The following is a 27495-nucleotide window of genomic DNA, read 5'->3' as shown; positions in this document are numbered from 1 at the left end:
AACTTTTAGAAGACATCCAAAGGCAGCCCTGTTTAGGGAAGCTTTTAATGTTTAATAGGTTATTGTATTTTAATGTTTTGTTGGAAGCTGCCCAGAGTGGCTGGGGAGACCCAGCCAGATAGGCGGGGTATAAATAATAAATTACTATTATTATTATTATTGGCATGGTTACCTTACTGCAATCTTAGGCTTGGATTCAGCCATGTACCCTACCCTGGAAGTAAGACCCATTGCATGCTATGGGCCTTCTGAGAAAGCATGCCGAGTCTCTGTGACTGCGAGAACGACTTTGGAAACAAGTGTTCCTGGATATTGTTTCTCTTACCAAAGCATGCAATCGCATTCCCCTGCTGCTGGCTTATTTTCAATACTTGCTTTTTGGCAGCGGGAGCAGAGCAGAGACGCTGGCAGGCCTCTGGACAGATCCTGTAAACAGATCGGTTTTGTTTGGCCCTTCGCAATTTTTCAACTGCGTTTGCTCGGAAAGGGGGAGGGATATTTCCAAGTCGTAAATGAGAGGCAGACGCCATGCAATATTGTTCTCTCGGTGTATGGATGTGATGGCCCATCTATAGCTACATGCATGGAGATCTCGCATGTAAAGCTACCACTGGATGGCACCAGCTTCATATGGATTGCAGAAGCTGTGAAGTGGTCAGTTTGTGGGGTGAAAAGGCTTTCTCCCGGCCTCTAGAGCACTGTCTGGAGAAGGCAGCGATGCCCAAGAAAATATAAGTTGATCCCTGAAACAGAGACCTAGTTCTCACTGAAATAGTAAACTGGTGTCCTGGCAGTACCACTTCATATTGCCAGTAGGGTTTGCATTACTGGCCATACACCATTTCCCCACCTCATAGAAAGCTAGCATCTCAGCCCTTCTCCTGGACAGCTAAGTTTCTTTTTGCAGGGAATTGTATTTTTATTTAAAAAATTTTCTAGCAAGGAGACATGCGAGCCTCTACATGCATTCTGATGTGGGTTGCAGCCCAGATAAAAGGTAAAGGCAAAGGGACCCCTGACCATTAGGTCCAGTCGTGACTAACTCTGGGGTTGCGCGCTCATCTCGCTCTATAGGCCGAGGGAGCCGGCATTTGTCCGCAGACAGCTTCCAGGTCATGTGGCCAGCATAACTAAGCCGCTTCTGGTGAACCAGAGCAGCACACGGAAGCGCCGTTTACCTTCCCGCCAGAACGGTACCTATTTATCTACTTGCACTTTGATGTGCTTTCAAACTGCTAGGTTGGCAGGAGCAGGGACTGAGCAACGGGAGCTCACCCTGTTGCAGGGATTCGAACTGCCAACCTTCTGATCGGCAAGTCCTAGGCTCTGTGGTTTAACCCACGGCGCCACCCGTGTCCCTATTGCAGCCCAGATAGCTCAGTCTAAAAGCACGAGATTCTCTTAGTCTCAGGGGCACGGGTAGAAGCCCAATATTGGGTGAAAGATTCCTACATTGCCTGGGCCAGAGGGTTGGGCTAGATGACCCTCGCGGACCCTTTGTGACTCAAGCTTTGAGCCACAGCTTGAATCCCTTCATGAGAACCAGAGCATTTGCTGAGATTAATGTGCCGTTGAACAAGACAGCGTCCTTTCCGCCCACTCTTATTTGGACACCGCTGCTTTCAATATAAACCATTAGCCTAGGCAAACACGCCTTGCTTATCTTTTGCGGTTGGTGCCAAGCTGCCATGAGTCTGCATTTTTGCGTGTGGCAAGTGAGGATCCCAGTTGCTTCACCATGTGTTTACTGGAGACAGGGAGGCTGGCGTCCCTTGTTTCGTTTCTTTGAGGAAGGTGCCTGGTTGCTCTTGTGCCACTAGGGGGAGATGTAAATCCTGCAGCTCGACTGGAGAGAGGGCCACGATTCAGCAACTCTCACTCAATGTACAGTGAGTGGTACCAGGGCCGTCTTAAGCATATGCGGTGCTGGGGTGCAAAGATCTGCCCGGTGCCATCTCCCCAGGTTCCCCAGAGTTGTCAACCTTTTTTAAGGGGACTAACACCATGCTTTTCCCAGTAGTGATGTATGGAAGTGAGAGCTGGACCATAAAAAAGGCTGATTGCCGAAGAATGGATGCTTTTGAATTCTGGTGCTGGAGGAGACTCTTGAGAGTCCCATGGACTGCAAGAAGATCAAACCTCTCCATTCTGAAGGAAATCAGCCCTGAGTGCTCACTGGAAGGACAGATCCTGAAGCTGAGGCTCCAAGACTTTGGCCACCTCATGAGAAGAGAAGACTCCCTGGAAAAGACCCTGATGTTGGGAAAGATGGAGGGCACAAGGAGAAGGGGACGAAAGAGGACGAGATGGTGGGACAGTTTTCTCGAAGCTACAAACATGAGTCTGACCAAACTGCGGGAGGCGGTGGAAGACAGAAGTGCCCGGCGTGCTCTGGTCCAGGGGGTCATGAAGAGTCGGACACGACTAAACAACAACAACACTATGCTTATCTCTGCTCAGGAAAAGAAGAAAGGAAACAGGTGCCTGGGGCTGCAAAGATGAAGGAAACGGACTATGTGGGGAGCAGGATTTAAATCCAGACTCACACGCTTAAAAAAAAAGAAATCCCCTGTAAACGCTGCTAATAGAATCCAGCCAGATGGGTAGGGTATAAATATTATTATTATTATTATTATTATTATTATTATTATTATTATTATTATTATACCACCTTTTCCTCCAAGGTGCTCAAGGTGAGGTACGTGGTTCTCCCTCCCATTTTATCCTCAAAACAACAACCCTGTCAGGTAGGCCAGGCTGAGAGATGGTGACTGCCCCAAGGTCACCCAGTGTGCTTCATGGTGGAGGGGGGATTCGAACCCTGGTCCCAGTCCGACACTAACCGTTACACCACAGAGGCTCTCTGTTTCAGCGTCACACATCTTAAATCTTAAATCTCATGGTGAACATCGTCATTATTTTTTAAAATCATTTTTATTGGTTTTCCCAATACAAAGTTGTAAACAAAGAATAAAAAAGTATATTCAAATACAGTGGTGCCTCGCAAGACGAAATTAATCCGTTCCGCGAGTCTCTTCGTCTTGCGGTTTTTTCGTCTTGCGAAGCACGGCTATTAGCGGCTTAGCGGCCATTAACGGCTTAGCGGCTTTAAGAAGAAGGAAACAAACTCGCAAGAACTCGCAAGACGTTTCGTCTTGCGAAGCAAGCCCATAGGGAAATTCGTCTTGCGGAATGACTCAAAAAACGGAAAACTCTTTCGTCTAGCGAGTTTTTCGTCTTGCGAGGCATTCTTCTTGCGGGGCACCACTGTAAAGAGATTCCTCCAAATATCCGGACTCTTCCCTGCCCCATCCACCCTGTGGTTTCCCATTTTGAACACTTATTACTGCATATTCTTTCATACTCCAATTTTTATATCAAACCACATTTTCCATGGTAATTGCTAAACTACAAGTGAGATCAAAATCCTGCTAATGTTTCCATCTGCTTACAGTGGTCTCCTAAGTAACTTATAAATTTTTCCCATTCTTTTATAAAGTTTTTGTCCTGTTGGTTCCCAAGTTTTCCAGTCAGTTTTACTATCTCGGCATAGTCTATCAGCTTGGTTTGCCTCTCCTCTCTGCTAGGGACTTTGTCTTCTTTCCATCTCTGGGCTAGTAACATCTGGGCAGCTGTTGTTCCATACATAAAAAGTCTCTTCTGTTCCTTTGAGATATCAGTACCTATAATTCCTAACAGAAAAGGAATTAACAAAAGTTATTTTTTTGTTAATTTGGTTTCTTAACAAAGAAATTTGGTTTCTTAACAAAAGTTATTTTAAACATTTTCTTCCTTTCATTATATATCATCTCCCAGAAAGCTTTTTTTACCTTACAAGTCCACCACATATGATAAAAGTTGCCTTCTTTTTCTTTACATTTCGAACAAGTATTTGTAGTTGTCCTATACGTTATGGTGAACATCATTTGATCCACCTGTCTTTTTTTTATAATATATTTATTAACTTTTCAAAGGTTATACAAAAAAACCAAAAAACAAAAAAACAAAAATAAAAACACATATAATTCCATTCACTTATTTTCTTTTAACTTACTTCTCAGACCTCCTCATACCTCCCCTTTTTGTATTCCAATTCAAATTATTCATTCAGCAAATCCTCACCATTAATTTTCACTTAATTTTCCACCTTTCTTTCTCCCCCCCCAATTATCTTAATCATTACAGCTGATAACCACTTAAATTCTAACCAACATCATTCTAACATTCACTAATTTTGTAGTATTTCCCAAGATAGTCCTTGAATTTCTTCCAATCTTCTTTCACCGACTCTTCTCCCTGGTCTCGGATTTCTCATTCCTGGTCTCATTTCCCAGAAAGCCTTAATCTTTGGGCACGTCCACCAAAGGTGAAAGAATGTACCTTCAGTCTCTTTACATTTCCAACATTTATTATCAGGCAAATGATAAATTTTTGCAAGCTTGACTGGGGTCATGTACCACCTGTCAAGCTGCCCCACTCAGTTACTTTCCACATGCGTTGCGCAATTTTGAATCAGTGTTCCCATTTTTTATATATGGAAAACTGAGGCCAAGATGTTGCACTCATTCATTGCACCTGTAGGTCACACCCAAGCACACCTCTCTTCTTCCTGCATAAACTAGAACACGTCGTGCCTCTTGGATAAAGGGCAGGTCAGCCAACATAAGCTTTGTGGAAACATCTAAACAAAATGGGGCAAGCTCGGAGTTAGGCATATTTGGGACAGTAGCATTGCCACCCACAGATTTTTTTTACTGGGGAGGGGGGAAAGGGGGAGTGTGGGCTAGTTTTCCCACCCAATCCCAATATAAGGAGCATTTGCTCTCGTATCTCAGGTTCTACAAATGCTAAAACCTTTGGCAAAGTCTCTTGTTCAATGAAATCTTGCCCCACACCGCACGCCCCAATCAGCTCTAGGGATGCCCACTAATACTCAAGCAGATTGGAGGAAGGAGAAAGGGGGGAAGTTCTGTGGTGCAAGCATAAATGTTCTAACACTTTAAAGATGCTCTCAAGGCAGAACTTCAGTACAATCACAGATAACTGGGAAACACTGGCCTGCGTGCGCTCCAATTGGAGAACAGAGCTATTGCATAGCCAACCTTACTGTATGCTTGTGAAACATGGACCACTTCTAAATGCCATCTCCAACTCCTCGAAAGATTCCATCAACAGTGTCTCCGAAAGATTTTACATATCACTTGGGAAGACAGGCAAACTAATGTCGGTGTACTGGAGGAAGCAAAGATCACCAGTGTCGAAGCAATGATTCTTCAGCTTCGTTGGACTGGTCATGTTGTGCAGACGCCTGATGATCGTCTTCCAAAGCAACTACCAGTACTCTATTCCGAACTTAAAAATGGAAAGCCTAATGCTGGTGGTCAGCAAAAGAGGTTTGAAGACTCTCTCAAGGAAAATCAAAAAAAAAAAAAAAAGCAGTATAAACACCGACAATTGGGAAACACTGACCTGCGAGCGCTCCAGTTGGAGAACAGCCTCTGCTAAAGGTGTCATGGGTTTTGAAGACGCTTGAACTCAGGACGAAAGGGAGAAACGTGCTAAGAGGAAGGCACGCTTGGCAAATCCACACCGTGATCAATTCCCGCCTGGAAACCTATGTCCTCACCGTGGAAGGACGTGGATCTAGAGTTGGCCTCCACAGTCACTTACGGACTCAAGGTTAAAACCATGTTTATGGAAGACAATCTTACTCGGCTATGAGTGATCACCAGAGAAGAAGATATGTTTTAACAGAAGAAGAACACTGGATGCTACCATGAAGAGGGTGGGCGTTCAAATGAAAGCTGGGGATTTCCCCCCTTTTCTCTCTCCCCACCATGGGCACCCATTGAGGGCAAACAAATTTCTGCCCTTCATAGGCAAGGGTTGCACAAGGCAGAGAGGCCTTCTCCGATTTTGGCGACATGGTGGAATCTTCCAACTCATCCATTGGTTTTGTTAACTGGGAAAGAAGGAACTGAGCGGTTAGTCTAGGGCTTGCTGATCAGAAGGTTGGCGGTTCGAATCCCCGCGACGGGGTGAGCTCCCGTTGCTCGGTCCCTGCTCCTGCCAACCTAGCAGTTCAAAAGCATGTCAAAGTGCAAGTAGATAAATAGGTACCACTCCGGTGGGAAGGTAAACGGCGTTTCCGTGCGCTGCTCTAGTTTGCCAGAAACAGCTTAGTCATGCTGGCCACATGACCCGGAAGCTGTATGCCGGCTCCCTTGGCCAATAAAGCGAGATGAGTGCTGCAACCCCAGAGTCGTCTGTGACTGGACCTAATGGTCAGGGGTCCCTTTACTTTTACCTATATATCACTTTGTCAAAATACTATCATTCTCTCAACGATTCACGTAAAAGATGTAAGATAGTCACAAGCAAATAACTGCTGAGATCAAAACACATTTTGAAAACACCTGGCCGTAATAAAATGTATCACAGTATAGGGGAAAATCCTATAGTTTTAAAGACAAATGTGCACCATAAAAAATGCACAAGTCTCAGTAGGCTCAAAAAGCACTTTTTAGCTGGCGCTGAAAACAGTACAAAGGAGGTTAATATTAATAGGCTGGGAGTTCCAGAAAACAGGGGATGCCAATATTGATTTCTTGCAAGTGCATTACAAACAAGGTGGTTGAGTATTGAGTGCTTTTCAAATGGATCTGGAGGCAGAGGAATTGAGTGTGGGTTTGGTTGTTGTTGTTTTGTATCTTGTTGTTTGGCAAAAAATTTCAAGGCCGCTAAAAGTCACAATCCAAGGATGTGAACGTTAAACTCTCGACTCACAAAACGGCAGCAGTGAAAGCAGGCATGCGTGAATCCATAATAAAACCGAATGCCCTTGATTTCATGGAATGCTCTTTGTGAGATGCCTCTGTTTGCCGGCTGAAAACATACCCTCTCTGCGCAGGCTTTGGGGGGAGTTTAATAATAATAATAATAATAATAATAATAATAATAATAATAATAATAATAATAATAATAATAATTTATTTGTACCCTGCCCATCTGGCTGGGCTTCCCCAGCCACTCTGGGCAGCTTCCAACAAAGATTAAAAATACATTAAAATGTCACAATAAAAACTTCCCTGATGTCTTCTGAATGTCAGGTAGTTGTTTATCTCTTTGACATCTGATGGGAGGGTTTCCACAGGGTGGGTGCCACCACTGAGAAGGCCCTCTGCCTGGTTCTCTGTAACCTCACTTCTCACAATGAGGGAACCGCCAGAAGGCCCTCGGCTCTGGACCTCAGTGTCTGGGCAGAACGATGGGGATGGAGACGCTCCTTCAGGTATACTGGACCGAGGCCATTTAGGGCTTTAAAGGTCAACACCTATATTATTAGAAAGGCAGTTCTGGACATCGGAAGAGCTATCCTGCTAGATCCAGCCAGTGGTCCATATTGTCCACTGTTCTTACAGTGACCAACCAGCTGCCTCTGAAAAGCCTGCAAGACGGACCTGAGAAAAACAAGAGCATTCATTCTCTCCACTTGCAATCCCCATCAGCTTGAATTCAGAGTGGCATCTTTGGCTCGGCGTTTCATCTGCTCCTCTTGTTTCATTAATTGGATGGCAGCAACCTTTTATGTTTTGAGGATTTGGCATGCAACCTCTCCCTGCAAAATACTGATGCAATCAATGGCACTTCTTGGCAGAGCAAACCTCACCTGGGAATTTCGACTGTGCTGTTTCAGGTAAATGTCTCGTGGTGAGGAGGAGCGATTGCCTCTGGCTTTAAAAGAGGCTGTTGCGTGACCGCTCCTAAAGAACACAACTTGGGATGAAACTGGGGCGAATGTTTATTGCCCAGTTGCCAACATTCCTTTTGAGTACAAGGCGATCAAGAAAGTAGTCGCAGCACAATGAAAGAGACAGGCTTGTAGTTTCAGGGTGGAATTGGCCTTGCCGTCCCTGACAGAGAACCTTTATCAGCAAAGGGACATCGAGAGTGTGACCTTGCATTCAGCACAGCCGCACCAGAAATTTGCAACACTGCTCCTAAGGAAGTCAGCCAGACTCCCACAGCCCTGATATTTCATTTTCAGATGAAAATGTGTTTCTTTTGCCAAGAATTGATACGATTTGCTCGGTTTGCAGAGCACAAGGCTCTTCATCTCAGGCCTGTGAGTCCAAGCCCCGTGTTGGAGTCTATGACTCTATGTAGTGCTGGTTGCTTGTTCTGTGTTTAATAGTTTTATGATGTTTGAGCGATTTCATTGTACATAGACTTAATATTTTTATGAGCTGCCTGTTTATAAATATTAATAATGGTAGCAATCAAAATTAGCAGTGTAGGAGAATAACATTGTCTGCACCAGGCAGAGGGCCTTCTCGGTAGTGGCACCCGCCCTGTGGAACGCTGTCTCATCAGATGTCAAGAAAATAAACAACTATCTGACTTTTTAGAAGAAATATGAAGGCAGCCCTGTTTAGGGAAGTTTTTTATGTTTAATGTTTTGTTGTGTTTTTAATATTCTGTTGGGAGCTGCCCAGAGTGGCTGGGGAAACCCAGCCAGATGGGCGGAATATAATTAAAAATTATTATTATTATTATTATTATTATTATTATTATTATTATTATTACGCTCAAGAGGTAGCATAGTAAGTGTCTCTTGTGAGTGTATCGTACACAACCCAGGTGCCACCAGTGAAAAGGCCCTGTCTCCTCACCTCCTATAAAGGCCTGTGGAATGGAAGGTGAGATTTAATTCTGATCTCATCTTTGCGTGACGGATCCCAGCAGAAGTCACTGTGGCCACCTTGCCTTGTCATTCAGATTGTAATCCTCCTGAGGCAGGGACCTTCTTAGCTCACGCCACCCAGTTAAGTTAGTGGCATATGCTACAGTGGGACACCTTTGGGCGAAGAAAGGGCTAAGGAGTAAGCCCTACACAAAGATGGATGGCATCTTCCTTCTGGCAGCTCCTGCAGCCAAGCTGGTGCCAAACATGTTGCTTTCCTTTCTTTGGGATCACATCAGCAAGGCTGAGAGGAGGGGTCTTTTTGTCTGGACAGACCAGGACCTCCACACACACTGCCCAGGCTTGCACCCTAGGGGAGTCACTTCGGTGCTACAAAAACAGCAGGAAAAAAAATCTGAATTACATTAAATAACATTGTCACTTTATAGCCACAGACGCGGGTGGTGCTGTGGGTTAAACCACAGAGCCTAGGACTTGCCGATCAGAAGGTTGGCGGCTCGAATCCCCACAACAGAGTGAGCTCCCGTTGCTCAGTCCCTGCTCCTGCCAACCTAGCAGTTCGAAAGCACGTCAAAGTGCAAGTAGATAAATAGGTACCACTCTGGCGGGAAGGTAAACAGCGTTTTAGTGCGCTGCTCTGGTTCGCCAGAAGCGGCTTAGTCATGCTGGCCACATGACCTGGAAGCTGTACACCGGCTCCCTCGGCCAATAAAGCAAGATGAGCGCCGCAACCCCAGAGTCGGTCACGACTGGACCTAACGGTCAGGGGTCCCTTTACCTTTACCTTTACTTTACAGCTCTTCCCTAGAGTTCTGGGTTGATTTAGCAAAAGATGTGTTAATATGTGTTAATATCCCTCCCCCCATACATGGTGTTTCTTTGCATAGCTCATCATCTTTGTAGCTCATCACGGGTGTGAATTGCACAATTGTGTACTTCTCCACATTAGTTGGCCTGGTCATGTGAGGTTGGTCAATCAGTAGACGGACCAGACGACTTCATGTATTTGAGCAATTGAATTTCCAAACTTTTTAAGGCACTGTTGCCTTGGTTCCATAAAATCACCCCAAGGGCCCCCTGCCCTGCCCTGCCGATCAAAGGTGTTATTCAGAATAGCAGTTTTCATGAGCCAGCAGGGAACATGACACAGTAAAGTTCAAAACAGTTGCACGTTTGTTCAAAAATCTAAAAACTGGGTTTCAAAGTAGGCTTTCTCCAGTTCCAGGCCATGGATGGAGGTGGACGAAACCAGGAAAGGAGATTGACAGCTGTCCCAAAAGGGAATGCTGCTTCAGCACCAGTAATTACAGGCCGCTTAGTTCAGGTCTCGCCAACCAGATGTTTGGACTACAACTCCCATCATCCCCAGCCAGCGCAGCTGATGGTAGTTGTCCTCAAAAATGTCTGGAGGTCACCAGGTTGGCAAAGCCTGATGTCGTTGATGAATTGCTTAGGAAGAGGAAGAGTACAGGAAAGGATGAGACAATAGTATGAGACATCACCGCTAGCACACTTGCTGCTGCTTCCTGGCATGTGACCTTGGGGGACGGACCGCAAGGACCCCCCAAATATGTTTTGTATGAGAAACCTATAAAAAGCCCCAACCGAATGAGATATTGGCGTTCTGTTAAAATCCTTGGTTCATAATAGTTTCCTTTTGTTCATAAAAGACACATAGCCTAGTTGCTGCTTGGTTGCTGGAAATACCAAAGATAAGGCATTTGGGGAGGGAACTTCTGAAGAGTAAAATTATGGGAGTCTGGCTGTGCCAGCTTACCAAGTATGACTCCCCTTATGTAGGCTTGTTATCTAGGTGAACATAAATCTCAGACTACAATTCTCCTTTCGTTAGTATGTAGGTTTGTATCTATGTAGGCTTCAAAGGTTTAGAAGTGAGGGGCCCTGGAAGGGCTGGACACACATCAAGTTGAGGGCTGGGCATCCAGAAAGTTGTACCCAATGAGTTTTTGCCAACTACTCTCTGCTAATGTTTGCAGCGTTTTGATTGGATCTTATATGAATTCTTTGTCTGCAAACCCATCACTTGGGAAGACAGGCAAAATAATGCCAGTGTACCGGAAGAAGCAAAGATCACTGGTGTTGAAGCAATGATTGGACTGGTCATGTTGTGCGGAAGCCTGATGATTGTCTTCCAAAGCAACTACTCTATTCCGAACTTAAAAATGGAAAACGTAATGCTGGTGATCCACAAAAAAGGTTTAAAGACTCTCTCAAGGCACAGCTAAAAAAATGTGGTATAAACACTGACAATTGGGAAACACTGGCCTGCGAGCGCTCCAGTTGGAGAACAGCCGTTACCAAAAGTGTCATGGGCTTTGAAGACACTCAAACTCAGGACGCAAGGGAGAAACGTGCTAAGAAGAAGGCACGCTTGGCAAATCCACACCGTGATCAGCTCCCACCTGGAAACCTATGTCCCCACTATGGAAGGACGTGTGGATCCAGAATTGGCCTCCACAGTCACTTACGGACTCATTGTTAAAACCGTGTTTATGGAAGACAATCTTACTCGGCTACGAGGGGTCGCCAAAGAAGAAACCCTATAAAAGGTCCGGTGTGTGTGTGTGTGTGTGTGTGTGTGTGTAACACATGCCCATTTAGGCTTTGTGGAAGTGACTGCGCTGAACCTATTTACTGCAGTAAATAAATTTTGGGCTCTTTCTTCAACCCAACTCATGAGTAGTTAATGGTACTAGCGAGACAATCAGATTTGCCATGCAACAACCTGATCAGCTTTTCCTTAGTCTCCATTTTTGGCAGCTCGGTTTGCTTGGACAGCCAGGGCTCCAACAGGAACCCTGAAAGGGGCCTGCTCCATCTTGGCACCCATTGGCACCATGGAGAAGTCTACTGATATAATAGGTAAAGCATGGCTTCAGTTTTCCAAACAACTAGCTTTTTAAGCTGCACAACAGGTTATCAACAATATCAGACCATGACTCCATGGTGGAGATAGTTACAACTTTCTTTTTATTTTGTAGATGGCAGGAAATATTTATTACCTTCTGAGGGATGCAAATAAGCAAACATTAAAAATGCAGCATTTTTTGTTAAAACTGGAACAGGATCACTACTTTGCTGCTTGTTGTTGTTGTTTAGTCGTTTAGTCGTGTCTGACTCTTCGTGACCCCCTGGACCAGAGCACGCCAGGCACTCCTGTCTTCCACTGCCTCCCGCAGTTTGGTCAAACTCCTGCTGGTAGCTTCGAGAACACTGTCCCACCATCTCGTCCTCCGTCGTCCTCTTCTCCTTGTGCCCTCCATCTTTCCCAACATCAGGGTCTTTTCCAGGGAGTCTTCTCTTCTTATGAGGTGGCCAAAGTCTTGGAGCCTCAGCTTCAGGATCTGTCCTTCCAGTGAGCACTCAGGGCTGATTTCCTTCAGAATGGAGAGGTTGGATCTTCTTGCAGTCCATGGGACTCTCAAGAGTCTCCTCCAGCACCATAATTTAAAAGCATCAATTCTTCGGCAATCAGCCTTCGTTATGGTCCAGCTCTCGCTTCCATACATCACTACTGGGAAAACCATGGCTTTAACTATATGGACCTGTTGTTGGCAAGGTGATGTCTCTGCTTTTTAAGATGCTGTTTGTTGCTAATCTGCCTTTGTTTATTTGGAACAGAATCTGTGGGCATACCCACTCTGTGTGCAAAAGACTTTCTGTACAACTGGAACCCCAATTTGTCAGGGCTCTCAAAATGTATCTCCAGTTGAATGTGCCAGTGGTGGGGTGGTACCAGCAGTTACGTTGCCCACTGAGCGTTCCATGTTTGCAGTGCTTCTCTTTGCAATAACAGTTTCATTAGGGGAAAGCTTGCAGGAATCCCCCTTTGACTTTCTATCTCTTTACCGCAATGTGTTCTCATCCTCTTTCAGGCAGATCCACCCTTTGTTTCTAATGGGTTTCGTTTCCCACAACAGACCCTGGGGCATGTGATGGCTGTAATTTATCCGAGAGGGCAAGCAGCCAGTCAATTTGCTGAGAGTGCAGAGTGAGGAAGCTGCACTGGGTGGCGATGAGGGGAGTTTATTCTTAGATGTCTTGATGGCCCAGATGGACGGCCTGCGTTGGGGCTTATGCAACCACCTCAAGGAGGAACATCCAAGGCTGGGGTAGCTTAACCTGAGGCTAAGCATGGAGGAGAAATTCGATTCAGGGCACATTTGAAGGTGGACTTATCAGATTTGCACTCTACTCTCCAAAACAGATATCCTTCCAACTTTGAAATTACCCGAATTTTGCAATGCAAAATTCCAACCAAGCAATGTTTGCAAAAGCACATCTGTTAGGAGGAAGTGTGTGTGAGACAGAGACAATATCAGGGAAAATAACATATTGCAATGCGTTGTAGAAGGAAAAATTGCTTCTGAAAATGTGCATGCTAAACTGAATATACAATTGTACCTTGGATCTCGGACGACTTGCAAGATGAACGTTTTGGGTCCCGAATGCAGCAAACACGAAAGTGATTGTTCCAGTTTGCAAACATTCTTTGGAACCTGAATGTCCGACGGGGCTTCTGCAGCTTCTGATTGGCTGCAGGAGCTTCCTGCAGCCAATCGGAAGCTGCGCCTTGGTTTCCAAACATTTTGGAAATCGAACGAACTTCCAGAATGGATTCAAACCTTCCAGGGTACCACTGTAAAAGCATGTTTGTTAGAAGAAATTCACACTAAAATGCAGATTAATTTTCATGAGGGTTTTTTTTAATTATTATTGCATGGAGATCTTTGAGAAACAGAGAGAACCAAAACTCCCATCTCCACCCACCTCCTCCCTGCAGCTTTCCAGTCATTGTTGGACTGTCATCAGCCCAGCCAGCCAATGTTCATGGATGACAGGAGTTCTAGTCCCGCAAAATCTGGAGGAGGGCAGATTAGCTGCCCCTGCGCTAATGATTTGCTTTGCAGCAAGATAATTACAAGCTGAGGAGCCTCTGCTCACATTAGCGCCTAGGATCTGGGAGTGTAGGACTAAGGCGGCTTTCCCAGACCTGGCGCCTTCCAGGTGACTTGGACTACAACTCCCATCTGCCCCGGCCAGCTTGGCCCATCTAGTCCAGCATCATGTCCTCATGGTGACCCAACCAGATGCCTGTGGGAAACCCACAATCAGGATTCAAACCCAAGAGCATTCTCCCCTCCAGCGGCTTCCAGCAGCTGGTACTCATAAGCATTGCTGCCTAATCTTATTTTAAAGCGATCTGATTTGTTGACCACCCCTGCGTCCTGTGGCAGTGAGTTCCACAGTTCATGCTCTTTCTTTTATACGTCCCGGATCTTCCAACATTCAGCTCCACCGGCGTTCTCATGCTGAGGAGGGAAGAAAAGCCTTCCTCTGCCCCCTCTTCCCATGCCAGGTGTCTGCCCACCTCTCTTGTGCATTGCCCTTCTCTGCCAGGCCCCGGACACAATCCAAATGTCAGGAGCGGCTGCCTGTGGCCCTCCGCCAGCCATGTTTTGGTGTCTCCGGAGCAGAGGGGCTGCTTGGGAGGCTGTGCCGTGCGACTCCTCCTCTCTTTACAAAGTCAGTGCTATTAATATCAGGTAATGAACATAATCTCTAGGTTAAGCTATCCTCTTATGCGTGTTGGCTACTCTCTCGTTCCCCGGGCAGGGCTCTCTTTTCCCTCCTTCTCCCGCTGTTGACACCACACCGGACTTTTTCGGGTCTCCTTGAACACTACCAGTTTGTAGGTTCTCCCAAGCCCCTGGGTGGTGTTTTCCACCCCTTTCCTCCCCTTGTGATCAGAGTGGCGAGACCCACATTTCGTTTCACTGTAAAGGCCGGAATGCATGTAGTCAACTTCCTAGGGACTCTGAATTCTTTGAGGCTGCGATGAGACACACACACACACACACACACACTCCGCAAGCCAGCTCTCCCAGAGTCAAAAACACCTGAAGCCTTTCTGCCACTTCCACAGTCACCCCAGACCCTTCTCCGGCTAGGGGGAGATGAACAGATCCCCTGTATATTCGGGGGTCAGGATCTCTGGCTGCTGGGCCCTCGGACCTGAAGGCAGGTGAGTGCTTTTGTCCCGTACCCCCCCCTTTCCGGATGTAAATTAACTCTCGGATGCAGGATGGACGAGTTTTTAGAAGGCTTGGAAAACAGAGGAGGGGGTGGCGAAGAGAGGAGAGGGGAGATCCGCTTTCTGGATTGCAAAACAAAACACTTGCTTTTGGAAATTTCAGGAGCAGCGCATTAGAGAACTGGCTGTTTCGCAGATATCGGGAGGGTGCAATGTGGGGTGTTGTGCGTGCAACTGTGCTTTTTTGGGGGGGTGCTGCCTTTCATTCACCTGGGCTGGTTCTATCTTTTGTGAACTGATTCACTGCCCCACCCCCTTAATGGTAACTAGGGAGCAAAACGTGTTTCCGCGGGAGAACATGCTCTTCATAAAACATGCATCCTTTGGTCAGTCGGAAGCAGGTGGAAAAGGTTCTTAACTTGCCCCTTACTGGACCTATGAGCTATTTGGGGAGATGAAAGGTGGGTTTTGATGCATCATTTGATCCTAAATACTACTCTGTGCTGTACTGATGATAACAGGTGCATGGTAAAGGGGTTTGGATGTTATTCCGGAGTAAATCTCAGAGGGTGGGGAGAATGATCGTTCCCTCTAATTCTGATGTTCAGGCTGTGAGTGCCATTGCTTGTGTAGTCAGAATAGACCCACCCACACACGTAAGAGAGAAGTATCTGCAAACTTGGAGGATCCCAAAGTTTGCAATAGAAAAAAAAAGTTTGCTTTTTTAAAAAAATGGTCAGGAGTTGGTGGGTGGAGGGCAATACAACCAAATGAGGAACAGGGCATGCTTACTTATTGCAGAATGCTGACAGATTGTGGTTGAGACGGAACGGAAAACTGAGCAGGAGGGGGAATGGAATGGGGTATCCTGGAGGAACAGAAACACTCCATACTGCAACATTTTGTTGCAGATCCTACTTGTCTATTTATGGATTTGTGAGTGTGTGTTTGCTTGTGTTTCTGTTGTTTCTTCCCACCCCTGTTTTCAAGATGGAAAAATAACAGTACTTTTAAAGATATCACTTCACTTCGCCCTAGCGAACGGCATACCTTCCAACTCTCTGATGAATAGCTATTTTTTTCACTGCATATTTGGCTTGCGGGTGTATCTGATACAAGAGTTCATTCCCTTTCTTTCTCCTTTGACAGCGGAGACAATAATTTTCGGCAACCTTGCTGGTGTCTCCTGAATTTTGACCTTTTCACCATTAATAGTATTTTGGAGAACAGGTCGTTCGGCGTATACTCGGTTCTGATGTATATTTTGCTGTAGGAGGCTTAGTTTGGACAGAATCAAATACAGTGGTACCTCGAGTTACATACGCTTCAGGTTACATATGCTTCAGGTTACAGACTCCGCTAACCCAGAAATAGTGCTTCAGGTTAAGAACTTTGCTTCAGGATGAGAACAGAAATCGTGCTCCGGCGGCGGCAGCAGGAGGCCCCATTAGCTAAAGTGGTACTTCAGGTTAAGAACAGTTTCAGGTTAACAACGAACCTCCGGAACGAATTAAGTACTTAACCTGAGGTACCACTGTATACCCTTTCAGAGTTAATGCCAAATACATTACTTATGAGAAATGAGCCACCATGGTTGCTAGAAGACCGTGAAAATCTGTGTCCTGGGCTTTTTAGACTCGTCTGCCCATGTACTATCTGAAACCAATGGGGCGTATTGCTTGTCACATGTGAATTCCCTGCCCCTCAGCTCTCCCACCCCACTACCAGTGGGAAGTAGGGGCAGCAACAGGGACAAAGGCATCTCACACAAATTACCTGTAAATATTGGTGCTGCTGAGGTGCCCAAAGTCCCCTCTGTGTCCCTCTGGAGATTTCAGTGTTCAGATGCAGCAGAAGCAAACCCCTTGCGCATGAATAACAGCTACCAGCGAGCGTCATGGATTCCTGCCTTATTCCTCCCTCCCTCCTGTTGTTGTCGTCGCTTGCTCATGTCAGCGTCGCTCTGGGAACAAAGCACACTTGTTAATTGCCGCCGCAGCGTTATTCTGCCTCTCTGAGGGAGCCGGTTGGTGGTTATTTTGCAGCTGAAATGCATGTGTGCTTCCCCGGCCCCCAGTGCCTGATTCCATATTCCAGCGGATCGATGTTGCTAGGAGCAAAGTGCGAGCTGCAAGGCACCTCTGCGTTGCGCTCACAGAGATGCCCTGCAGCTGCCCTGGCAAATTGTGAGGGGACCCCAGCATTGTGCTTAAAAACCACCTGTCAGATGGCAGTGGTGGTTGCTCGTGAGTAACCAGTCAGGGCTCCGACCTGTCTTTTACAGGTTTTTATTTTGGTGCAAACTATTGACAGTGCAGAACCACAAGTTCATGGCTGCCTCAATCACTAGCAGAATCTAGTGGTCGTTTCTGGGTCCTCCCACAACATAATACTTTAGTCACCCCCAGCCTTTTCCTTCCTTCTTTGCATTTTACACCTCTCTGCAGGGTGGGCGATGGAAGAGGCGTGCTTCCGCTCCTGGCCAGCTTGACCAGGAGCGGTGCTGAGGCTCCCGGCAGCATCCTCTGGTCCTTTCCCCTCTTCCCCATTGGAGGTGTGGCTTTCTCCACCACAGGAAGAGGAACTGCTTCTCAAGATTTTTGGAGGTTCCCTGTAACCCAGCTGCCCCTCAGCTTCCCTTCCCTGTTCCGATGGCAGTCCCCTGACACCACCCTTTAAAAACAGGGGTGCCAGGAGTGGGGGACCATTAGGCAGAGTGAGGCAACCAGCTTAGGCTGCTGTTGATGGAGGACACCAAACGGTAGCAAACTGTGGGCTATTTATTATGATAAGAGTCCGCTGAATTAGGCCAATGGCCCGCCTAGCGCAGCATCCTGTTCTCACAGTGGCCAACCAGAAGCAGGATTTGAACACAAAACCACTTCCCCCTCCTGTGATTTCCATCAACTAGTATCCAGAACCGTGGCTCAGCTTCAGATTTAGGGTGGTGCGGTCTGAAGGCAGCCCTGTGTAGGGAGGTTTTTAACATTTGACCTTTTGTTATGTTTTTATATGTGTTGGAAGCCGCTCACAGTGGCTGGGGCAACCCAGCCAGATTGGCAGGGTATGAACGCATTATTATTATTATTATTATTATTATTATTATTATTATTATTCAAAATTGAGAATACAGTCATACCTCAAGTTACGTTTGCTTCAGGTTGCGTGTTTTCAGGTTGCGTCCCGCCGCGACCCAGATGTACCGAAAAGGGTTACTTCCGGGTTTCACCGCTCGCGCATGCGCAGGCATGCAAAATGACGTCGCACGCATGCGCAGACACAGCGAATTGCGACCCGCGCACGTGCAGATGCGCAGACATGGGTTGCGTTCTTCTCAGGTTGCGAGCGGGCCTCCAGAATGGATCCCATTCGCAACCAGAGGTACCACTGTACCCATAATTGAGAAGATTCATTTGGGGGCACCAAATTTTAGCCTTGCTCTGGGCACCGTTTTACCAAAGATGATCAAAGTCTGTCTGTGGCGGCAGAGCATATCCCTCATGGCTAGTAGCCACCCGTAGCTGTTATGGGTACATTGATTTATTATTACTGCTCCGTAGTATACACAAACCAAGGGAACATAGCAACAACACTGCTTTCTGGCTCCTGGGCCCTAGTCACTTCCCAGTCCTCTCCAGTGGTTGCGAGAAGACAAAGCTTGAAGGTCCCTGGGGTAGCTCTCAGTGGAGGCCAGGCTACTGATTCGGTGTCTGGATAGACGCTCCGAAAAGGAGGCTTGTGTGAAAATCTGGATCGAAGGAGGGGAAAGTGTGGGAAGGCAGTGATGTGGAGAAGAACGTCATACAGACATCGGAGAATTAATGGAGGAGGTGCAGGAAGAGGACTATTCTCATGAAACAACAGAGTGGATGAGCCCTTTGTCTGTGCGCACGGGCAGTATCAACACACAGTGAACAAGGGATGGCTAGCCTTTGGATTCCAACCCCCTCTTACCCCCCTGTCTTATTTTTCCTGCTGGTTGGGGCTGATGGAAGTTGAGAGTCCTGCAATTTCTGACGGACAGCAACTTCCCTGCTCCTGCAGCTGCTGGAGCAGACCTTGAAGTGACATGCGGCTGTGAAGAGTGTTCGCATGTTGCAGCAAATGAGTGTGCACTCGAAAAGGGATGCTCGCATGTTAATGTTCAGCAGGTGTACTTGGTCCTTGGTCTGGGAATACCACTGTCATAACCTCACCCTTCTGCTCATCGGAGAAGCTGGATATTTATTTATACATACATACATACATACCCCGCCCATCTGGCTGGGCTCCCCCAGCCACTCTGGGCGACTTCCAACAAAATATTAAAATACAGTAATGCCTCAAACATTAAAAGCTTCCCTAAACAGGGCTGCCTTCAGATGTCTTCTAAAAGTCTGGTAGTTGTTCTTCTCTTTGATATCTGGTGGGAGGGTGTCCCACAGGGCAGGTGCCACTACCGAGAAGGCCCTCTGCCTGGTTCCCTGTAACTTGGATTCTTGCAGTGAGGGAACCGAAGGTCCTTGGAGCTGGACCTTAGGCTGAATGATGGGGGTGGATACGCTCCTTCAGATATACTGGACCGAGGCCGTTTAGGGCTTTAAAGGTCAGCACCAACACTTTGAATTGTGCTCGGAAACGTACTAAACATCAGGAATAACTTTTTGACAGTAAGAGCTGTTTGACAGTCGAACGGTCTCCCTCAAGAGGTTCTGCACTCTTCTTCTTTGGAGGTTTTTAAACAGAGTTTGGGTGGACATCTGTCATGGATGCTTTAGCTGAGATTCCGGCATTGGAGGGGGTTGGACTAGATGGCCCTTGTGGGTCCCTTCCCACTCTACTATTCTGTATGAGGCCTCCGCTCCAGGCATATACTCTTCCCTGAATGGAGCATGAAAATCTTTTCTCAGTGGCCCTGGAATAAGGCAAATGCCGAGTACTGTATGCATAATGATACAGTCATACCTCATGTTACGTTTGCTTCAGGTTGCGCATTTTCAGGTTGTGTCCCGCGGCGACCCGGAAGTACTGGAAAGGGTTACTTCCGGGTTTCGCCGCATGCGCATGCGCTCAAAATGACGTCATGCGCAGAAGTGGCGAATCGTGACCCGCACACGCGCAGACACAGGTTGTGTTCTGCTCATGTTGCGAATGGGGCTCTGGAATGGATCCCATTCGCAACCAGAGGTACCACTGTAGTAACTTTGTTATGGGAACCCAGGGAACTCTTACAAGGAGCTTTCCAGATGTTGAGTTTCCTAGATCAAAGGCAAGGGGGAGCACTTTGCAAGACAGTTTTCCAGCTTTGCAAAACCTGAGCGACCAGATAAGAAGAGGGGAGGGAAGTTTGTGACTGCTTTTGTTTCCCTTGGTACTCCTTGTGCAACTTTGAAACCCAAACACATGACCTGTCCTTAATGTAATAGGCAGAGCTGTCCTATACACCAATTACAGTGGTACCTCGGGTTACAGACGCTTCAGGTTACAAACCCCACTAACCCAGAAATATTACCTCGGGTTAAGAACTTTGCTTCAGGATGAGAACGGAAATCGTGCTCCGGCGGCACAGCGGCAGCAGGAGGCCCCATTAGCTAAAGTGGTGCTTCAGGTTAAGAACAGTTTCAGGTTAAGAACGGACCTCCAGAATGAATTAAGTATTTAACCCGAGGTACCACTCTAAGTCCGAGGAGGAAACAGACACCGCTTCCATGCCCATGTGGTTGGACTGCAAATTTATGGGGAAGAGAGCCATCCATAGCTGCTCAACATGTTGGCCCTGCCCTGCCCCTACAGTCGGAGGCAGCGATGCTTGTGAAGAACACTTTCTGGAAACCGCCGGAGGGGAGAGGGTGGCTCTTGTATTCGGATCGCGCTTGCAGGTTTCTCTCCGTGGTCAGCCACTGTGAGAACAGGGTTCTGGACGAGCTGCTGGAAACCCACAACCAGAAAATGGCAGCAAAAGTGGCCTGCACGCCCCTGTCATCACTGGAAACCATGAGTGATTTTCTTGTACCAGTGTAATGAAAGTTCCACTCACTCTACGTGGGGCTGCCCTTGAGACTGACCCAGAAACTCCAGTGGGTGCAGAATGCCACAGCGAGACTCCTTACGGGGTCTTCACCGCGGGATCACATTCACCTGGTGCTATACTGGCTCCCGGTGGAGTACAGGATCAGGTTTAAGGTGCTGGTTTTAACCTTTAAAGCCCTATACGGCCTAGGACCCTCGTACCTACGGGGCCACCTCTCCTGGTATGCCCCACAGAGAGAAACTTACGGCCTTCAAATAAAAACATCTTCAAGGTCCCGGGCCACAGAGAGGTTAGGCTGGCCTTGACCAAAGCCATGGCTTTTTCAGCTGTGGCCCCGACTTGGTGGAACGCTCTGCCACAAGAGACCAGGGCCCTGCGGGACTTGACATCTTTCCGCAGGGCCGGCAAGATAGAGCTGTTCCACCAGGCCTTTGGCCAAGGCACAGTCTGACCCCCTCCTTTGGCAATCCTCATAGAACTCTAGCCCAATGGTTGCCATTAATTTGATTTTGAATTGATTTTGGAATGAATTGGTTTTAGAATGCTGTGTTACTATTATTGTTGTTAGCTGCTCTGAGCCTGGCTTTGCCTAGAGAGGGCAAGATATAATTAAAAAATTATTATTATTATTATTATTATTATTATTATTATTATTATGATGATGATGTCAAATCCTACAGTCCCATGACCGGGATAGGATCGTGCCCCACGGCTGGGAAAACTTCCATTCTAGAGAGAAGAGTTCCTCTCTTTATCTTTTCTCCTACTGCTCCTCTGCCTTTTCACAGCAGCCTGGCATGTGGAAACCAAACAGGCGAAGCTTCTCTTGTCAAGAAGACACCCGGCAGGCTGCTGTTAAAAGCACAGGTGTGGGGCCGGTTCAAGTTTCGAAAAGGTGGTCACCCTAAAACAACCCCAGGTTTAGGAACACAATCCCAACCACCTCTTTTCTTCAATATTTCAGCCTAACCTTGGGCTTGGAGACCACATTTTTGACTCCCAGATAATCCTGGAAAGGGGAGAAACTTTCCCCGCAGTTACTGGGTAGGGGGGTTTGGATCTCCTTACCTGTACGCAAAGGGGAGGGGTCCCCCCTCTCTGCTTTCATTTGCAGGGCACTCTTATAAAGTCCCACTTTTGCAGTGTTGCTGTCGCCATCAGTGCATTGGCAAGAAGATGTGAGCCCAGGGTGGAAAATGGGAGGCGGAGCAGAGAGAGGCCGGCCGAGGGGAAAAGATCAACTATAAATAACCTGTCCTGTCCTGTCCCCGGCTCAGTGAGCTGCTGTTTTGCTCCAAGCGGCTTATCCCGCTGGCCTGGGTCCATTGGGGGTGGAGAGGGGCGGCTGCGTGCCCGCCCTGTGTTTGCCAACCACGAAAGAGCTCGTTCAGGAAGTTTATCTGCCCTGCTCCCAAAACCGCGCAGGGATTGATGGCTGAGACAACCTGCTTCGCTGACCTTTGCCAAGTGCTTCGTATCGTATAAATATCAGAGAGACGGTAGCCTGCAGAGCTGCATCACAGCGCTGCGGTCCGGCTGCAATGGCCACGTCGTCGGTGCCAAACACGCCGTTTGTGTCCCTCTCTGCCCCCTCAGCTGCCGGCCAGAGGGCAGGGTTCGAAATACAAGCTGCAAGAGCCTCTGTGGCAGAAGAACGGGGGCTTTCTCTGGCCCCCAAGATAGCATCCGCACCGTATTTTATTTTATTTTTAAATTATTACCAGTTTTCACATAACAAACTATTCAAACAAATCATCATTATTCCCCCCCCCATTTTCCCCTACCACCTCCCCAACAAATCCCTACGACTTCCCTCACCTTCTTTCTCTGATTTCTCAACCAGTTTTAACTTCTGCCTATTATAAAATTTTATACATCCTTATATTATCTATCTACTATGTTGACCCTCCATAAATTTGTGTATGTTTATTCACAACCTGCCAAGGAGTCCAGTTCATTTTGTTGTCTTTTTAAATAGTTTGTGAAAGGTTCCCATTCTTCTTTAAAGTCGCAGTTGTCCTTGTCTTGTAGTTTGCATGTCAATTTCGCCAGTTCTGCATAGTTCATTTGAAATATACTCGGAGTCGAGAGTGGATTTCATGCTCTTTATTCAGCTCATAGTGGTGAGGAGGAATGGAAGTTCCCCCAGAATGTCTGCTTTATATACATTATTCACACAATGGGTCCCACGTGATTGGCTAATTCCGGGATTCTCCTGTAGGCCAATCAGGTTGTGGATTCACTTCCACCTGGAGCTGGATTGGGTGGCTCCTGCGGACCAATCAGACTGCTGCATTGTTCTAGGACCAATCAGACTGCTGCATTCTGGACCATATTGTTCTAGGACCAATCAGACTGCTGCATTCTGAATCCTATTGTTCTAGGGCCAATCAGTCTGCTGCATTTTGAATCCTATTCAACTCAGTACATACCGGTAACATCATTCATTTCTCTTGCCACTGTTCTTTGGTCTGGGTTTCCTCATTCTTCCATCCTTGTGCAATCAAGACTCTTGCTGCTGTTGTTGCATACATAAATAATTTCTTTCTTTTCCTTGTCAGGTCTTGTCGTACTCGTATGTTTAAAGCGCTATGATACTGCTTTAAACCGTCATGGCTTCCCCACGGCCACCCAATTATCCCGGGAGCTGTAGTTTGTTCAGTGTGCTGGGAGTTGTCAGGAGATTCCCCAGTCCCCTCCCCAGAGCTACAATTCCCAGAGTTCCCCATGAAGAGGGATGAATGGTGAAACCACTGGGAATTGTAGCACTGGGGCTGACATGTTGGATGATTTGAGCCCCTCACCTGAAGCAGGAGATCAGGTTGTTATTTCTACTGCCCTTCATTTGAGCGTCCCAGGGCAATTTACATGTACCTGTTACAATGGGGCATGTTCACTTTTTTCAACTTTCAAATTCCAAAAGCAAACAAACAAAGTTGTAACATGGCTCAGGAATTCAAAAGATATTTTGATTAAATTAATATAATTTCGGTTTGCTTGGTAAAAGTAAAACGTGCGTAAAATTGCACGGAAATCTTTAAAACTGATTGCCAGGTACTTGAAATCAGAGTATTATATTATCTATTATTATTATTATTATTATTATTATTATTATTATTATTATTATTATTATTATCATCATCATTATTATTATTATTATTATTATTTATTGTTACGATTCAGCATCACCTGACGTTCTCAGAAGGAAAAACTGAAATTCTTTGGCTTGCTGAAACAACTTTTGTGCTTCATCAGACGTAGACTTACCAATCTAAATGTTGTCCAGACACAAAAAGAATAGCAGGTTTTAGTTCCTCACACCCAAAAACGTTCTTTTCTTTTTTTAAAAAAAACAACTCACTGAAGAAATTAGCAAAAAAATTATTCTACCCCTTAAAATGACATACCCTACTGTTACAGCTACCCTGTTACCTGCACAGGCTCAGATTTGTTTGTTTCATTACATTTAGAATAGAATTTATTATTTATACCCCGCTCATCTGGCTGGGTTTCCCCAGCCACTCTGGGCAGCTTCCAACAGAGTACTAAAATACAGTGGTCTGTTAAACATTAAAAGCTTCCCTAAAGAGGGCTGCCTTCAGATGTCTTCTAAAAGTCTGGTAGTTGTTCTTCTCTTTGACATCTGGTGGGAGGGCGCTCCACAGGGCGGGTGCCACTACCGAGAAGGCCCTCTGCCTTTTACACCTTACACCTTTTACACCTCTGCCTTTTTCTGCTAAGGAGCTTGAGGCGGCATGCGTGGTTATCTCCTTCCCTCCTCCTTTAATCCCTCACAGCAACCCTGTGAGATAGGTTTCCCACCTCATCCGCTGATGGAGGCCCAGACCTCTCCCTCTCCTTGTCTCCTTAGCAACAGCAGCGCCGAATCCCTGGACAGGCTGCTCCCCGCAGTGGGTTCCACGAGGTCGCCGCGGAAACGGACCACCAGCCAGTGCAAATCTGAGCCGCCCCTGCTGCGGACAAGCAAGAGGACGATCTACACAGCCGGCCGGCCCCCCTGGTACAACGAGCATGGTGCGCAGTCGAAGGAGGCCTTCGTCATCGGTAAGACACCTCACTCTGAGACCGAGGGCTGGCCGCGTTCTGGGAATAAGACGGAGAGGCAGTTCATCATCATCATCAAACCGTTTATTTGCATCACATACATACATCCAAAACAAATCAATACAGAATTACCACTTCCCCAGTGGCACAAAACATTTGCTAAAAGAAAGGAGGCAGAGCAGTCTATCGTCACATCTCTTGGTCTCCAGGGAGATCAGACGTCTGCAGTGTATTTCGACGAGAAAAAACCAAATAGAGATATTTAGCCACTAACTTGATGAGCTCCTGATCATTCCCCAGTAATAGTAAACGTATGACCTCCAACTCTGGTTTCCACTTGGGGATGCAGAGTTGATCTAGAAATTGCTGGTGGAGATCAGCATATAGTTTACAATTAAGAACCATATGTGTAAGGGTTTCCACCAGGTGGTCTTCACATGGGCAAGTTCTTTCTCCTTCCACCCTTCCTGAGAACCTTCCCCAAAGGAGGTTGGATGGATTTGAATTAAACCTGGCCAGCGAAAATGCCCTTCTTTCTTGAGGGTTAAGCAGAAATTCAAGGTCATTGTGGTTAGTTTCATGTGCCCAAGAAAGTTTAAAATAAAGAGGGGGACATGTTTTCTCTGCTGCTGCTGTTCGTTCTTGGCGTTCAATATCCCACAACCTAGTTTTTGTTATAGCCTTGGCAGATGGCAGGGACATCGATCCCAAAAGTTCCACTGACAGCCTGAGTTGCTGCCCCTTCTTATTAAACTGTTGTAGCCCTGGGGAAAGAAAGGGGTCTAACGAAACTTCGCTGAGGAGAGGATCTTTATCAGATGTAAGGCAGATGTTTAACCAGCATGGAAAATAGAGGCAGTTCAGTGCTGCCTTCAGAGATCACATCTGCTAGAGTTACGTGAGCAGAATTCCTCCATCTTGGCTCCGTCCACAGTATGGGTCAATGAGCTCTCCACCACAAGAAAGTGTTCCCCAGTTTACTGCAAACTGTCTTAAACTCGTTGCAAAAAAAAAGTTGCAAGTACAACTCAACACACTGCTCTTAAACAACCAGCAATGCATTCCGGTTTTCTTTGACTTATTGCCTGTTGATATAGTCCAAGAACTGGGACTAGAGAGAGAATAACAACAACAACAATAATAAATTTTATTTATACCCCACCCTCCCCAGCCAAGACTGGACTCAGGGTGGCTAACACCCGATATAAAAACAAATTGATTGAAATACAACTTAAAAACAATATTAAAATACAACATTAAAACAGTAAAAACATTAAAATGCAGCCTCATTTCAATGGAAACTCAAATCAAAAACTTTTTTGGGGATGAAAACGTCAAGTCTTCACCAGGCTAACTATCCAGACTGGTCCTACATGGGCCAGAAAAAAGCCAGGGAAGTCCCCAAATAGGAGTTCCATCACAGGAGGAGAAAGGAAACAATAAAAGGGGGAGGGAATCAAATTGATTCAGATAAGCAAGTTGCTTCCTCAATATGCTGGCAATATTCGGGGAGTGGGGGGGGGCATAGACTCCCAGGACTGAGCCATCAGTAAACACAAGATTGAAACGAAGTCTGCACCCAGAGGTGGAGAGAACGTTCTTCCACATGTGGTGGACTGGTAAAAGGGTAAAAGAGTATTTGGAAATGATACATAATGAATTGGGGGGGACGTTTAAAAGTATGTCCCCCCCAAAACAGAGTCCTTTCTGTTGGGTATAATTCAGACTGAAATTCCCAGGTGTCAAATAAGGTTTTTTATGTATGCTACTACTGCGGCACGTGTTTCGTTAGCCCAAAAATGCAAAACGAGCGAAGTCCCAACCAAAGAAGAGTGGCAACTTAAGTTGAGAGAATGTGCACAATTCGCAGACTTAACATATAGAATAAGAGAACAAGAAGAACATGCGTTTAAAGAGGATGGGAAAATGTTTACTGAATATATGGGAAATAATTGTGTACAGCTGAAAACATTGGCAGCATTAAGATAAATTCAAGAGTGTAAATAAGTTTTGATGGATGTAATGGAATACTGAATGGTATAGTTTTTTGTAAAAATATGCAGGGGTTTATGATGTGTAAAGGGACGCGGGAGGCGCTGTGGGTTAAACCGCAGAGCCTAGGACTTGCCGATCGGAAGGTTGGCGGTTCAAATCCCCGCGATGGGGTGAGCTCCCGTTGTTTGGTCCCTGCTCCTGCCAACCTAGCAGTTCGAAAGCATGTCAAAGTGCAAGTAGATAAATAGGTACTGCTCCGGCGGAAAGGTAAACAGCGTTTCTGTGCGCTGCTCTGGTTTGCCAGAAGTGGCTTAGTCATGCTGGCCACATGACCCGGAAGCTGTACACCGGCTCCCTTGGCCAATAAAGCGAGATGAGCGCCGCAACCCCAGAGTCGGCCACGACTGGACCTAATAGTCAGGGGTCCCCTTTACCTTTATGATGTGTAAAACGAACCATGGAAAGAACAGAAGGGAAGTCATTGATATCTTAAGGATGTAAAATGTTAAATTATAAAACAGAAAACTTAATAAAATTATATACAAAAAGAGAGAGATAAGAAGCGAAGGTTGCACCCTCGGTCTCTTTGCAGCTCCAACTGCAAAAGCATCCACCTGCGCTTGCTTTCTGCAAAAAGATGAAGGGCAGTATGCAAATGTAATCAAT

At 46.4% G+C, this 27495-nt stretch overlaps 1 protein-coding gene and 1 long non-coding RNA gene across 6 annotated transcripts in view; one reads left to right on the top strand and one right to left on the bottom strand.

Moving 5' to 3' along the window:
• UCKL1 (uridine-cytidine kinase 1 like 1) overlaps positions 1–27495 on the top strand; it is an 84717-nt gene that overhangs the window by 5948 nt on the left and 51274 nt on the right. The window contains exons 1-2 of one of the 4 annotated variants that reach the window (XM_081196282.1): positions 13759–14271; positions 24641–24834. In XM_081196282.1, coding sequence (XP_081052408.1) covers positions 14078–14271; positions 24641–24834 — 388 coding nt within the window. In that variant the 5' untranslated portion in view covers positions 13759–14077. Of the gene's footprint in view, positions 1–13758; positions 14272–14317; positions 14751–24640; positions 24835–27495 lie in introns of those variants that run through there. The other 3 variants (XM_081196285.1, XM_081196284.1, XM_081196283.1) reach the window with 3 other exon arrangements.
• LOC308588362 lies at positions 3332–21999 on the bottom strand. Of its 2 annotated transcripts, none has more exons than XR_014008639.1 (3): positions 21838–21997; positions 16536–16722; positions 3332–3692 (listed from the first exon to the last, which is right to left on the bottom strand). It is a non-coding gene; the product is annotated as an uncharacterized lncRNA (long non-coding RNA). The 2 variants fall into 2 exon arrangements; XR_014008638.1 differs by lacking the exon at positions 3332–3692 and adding an exon at positions 15994–16415 and having other exon boundaries at positions 21838–21999.

This window comes from Podarcis bocagei, assembly GCF_964188305.1.
Source record: "Podarcis bocagei genome assembly, chromosome: 5".
Classification (NCBI taxonomy): Eukaryota; Metazoa; Chordata; class Lepidosauria; order Squamata; family Lacertidae; genus Podarcis; species Podarcis bocagei.
This window is presented reverse-complemented; position numbering and strand designations above follow the sequence as displayed.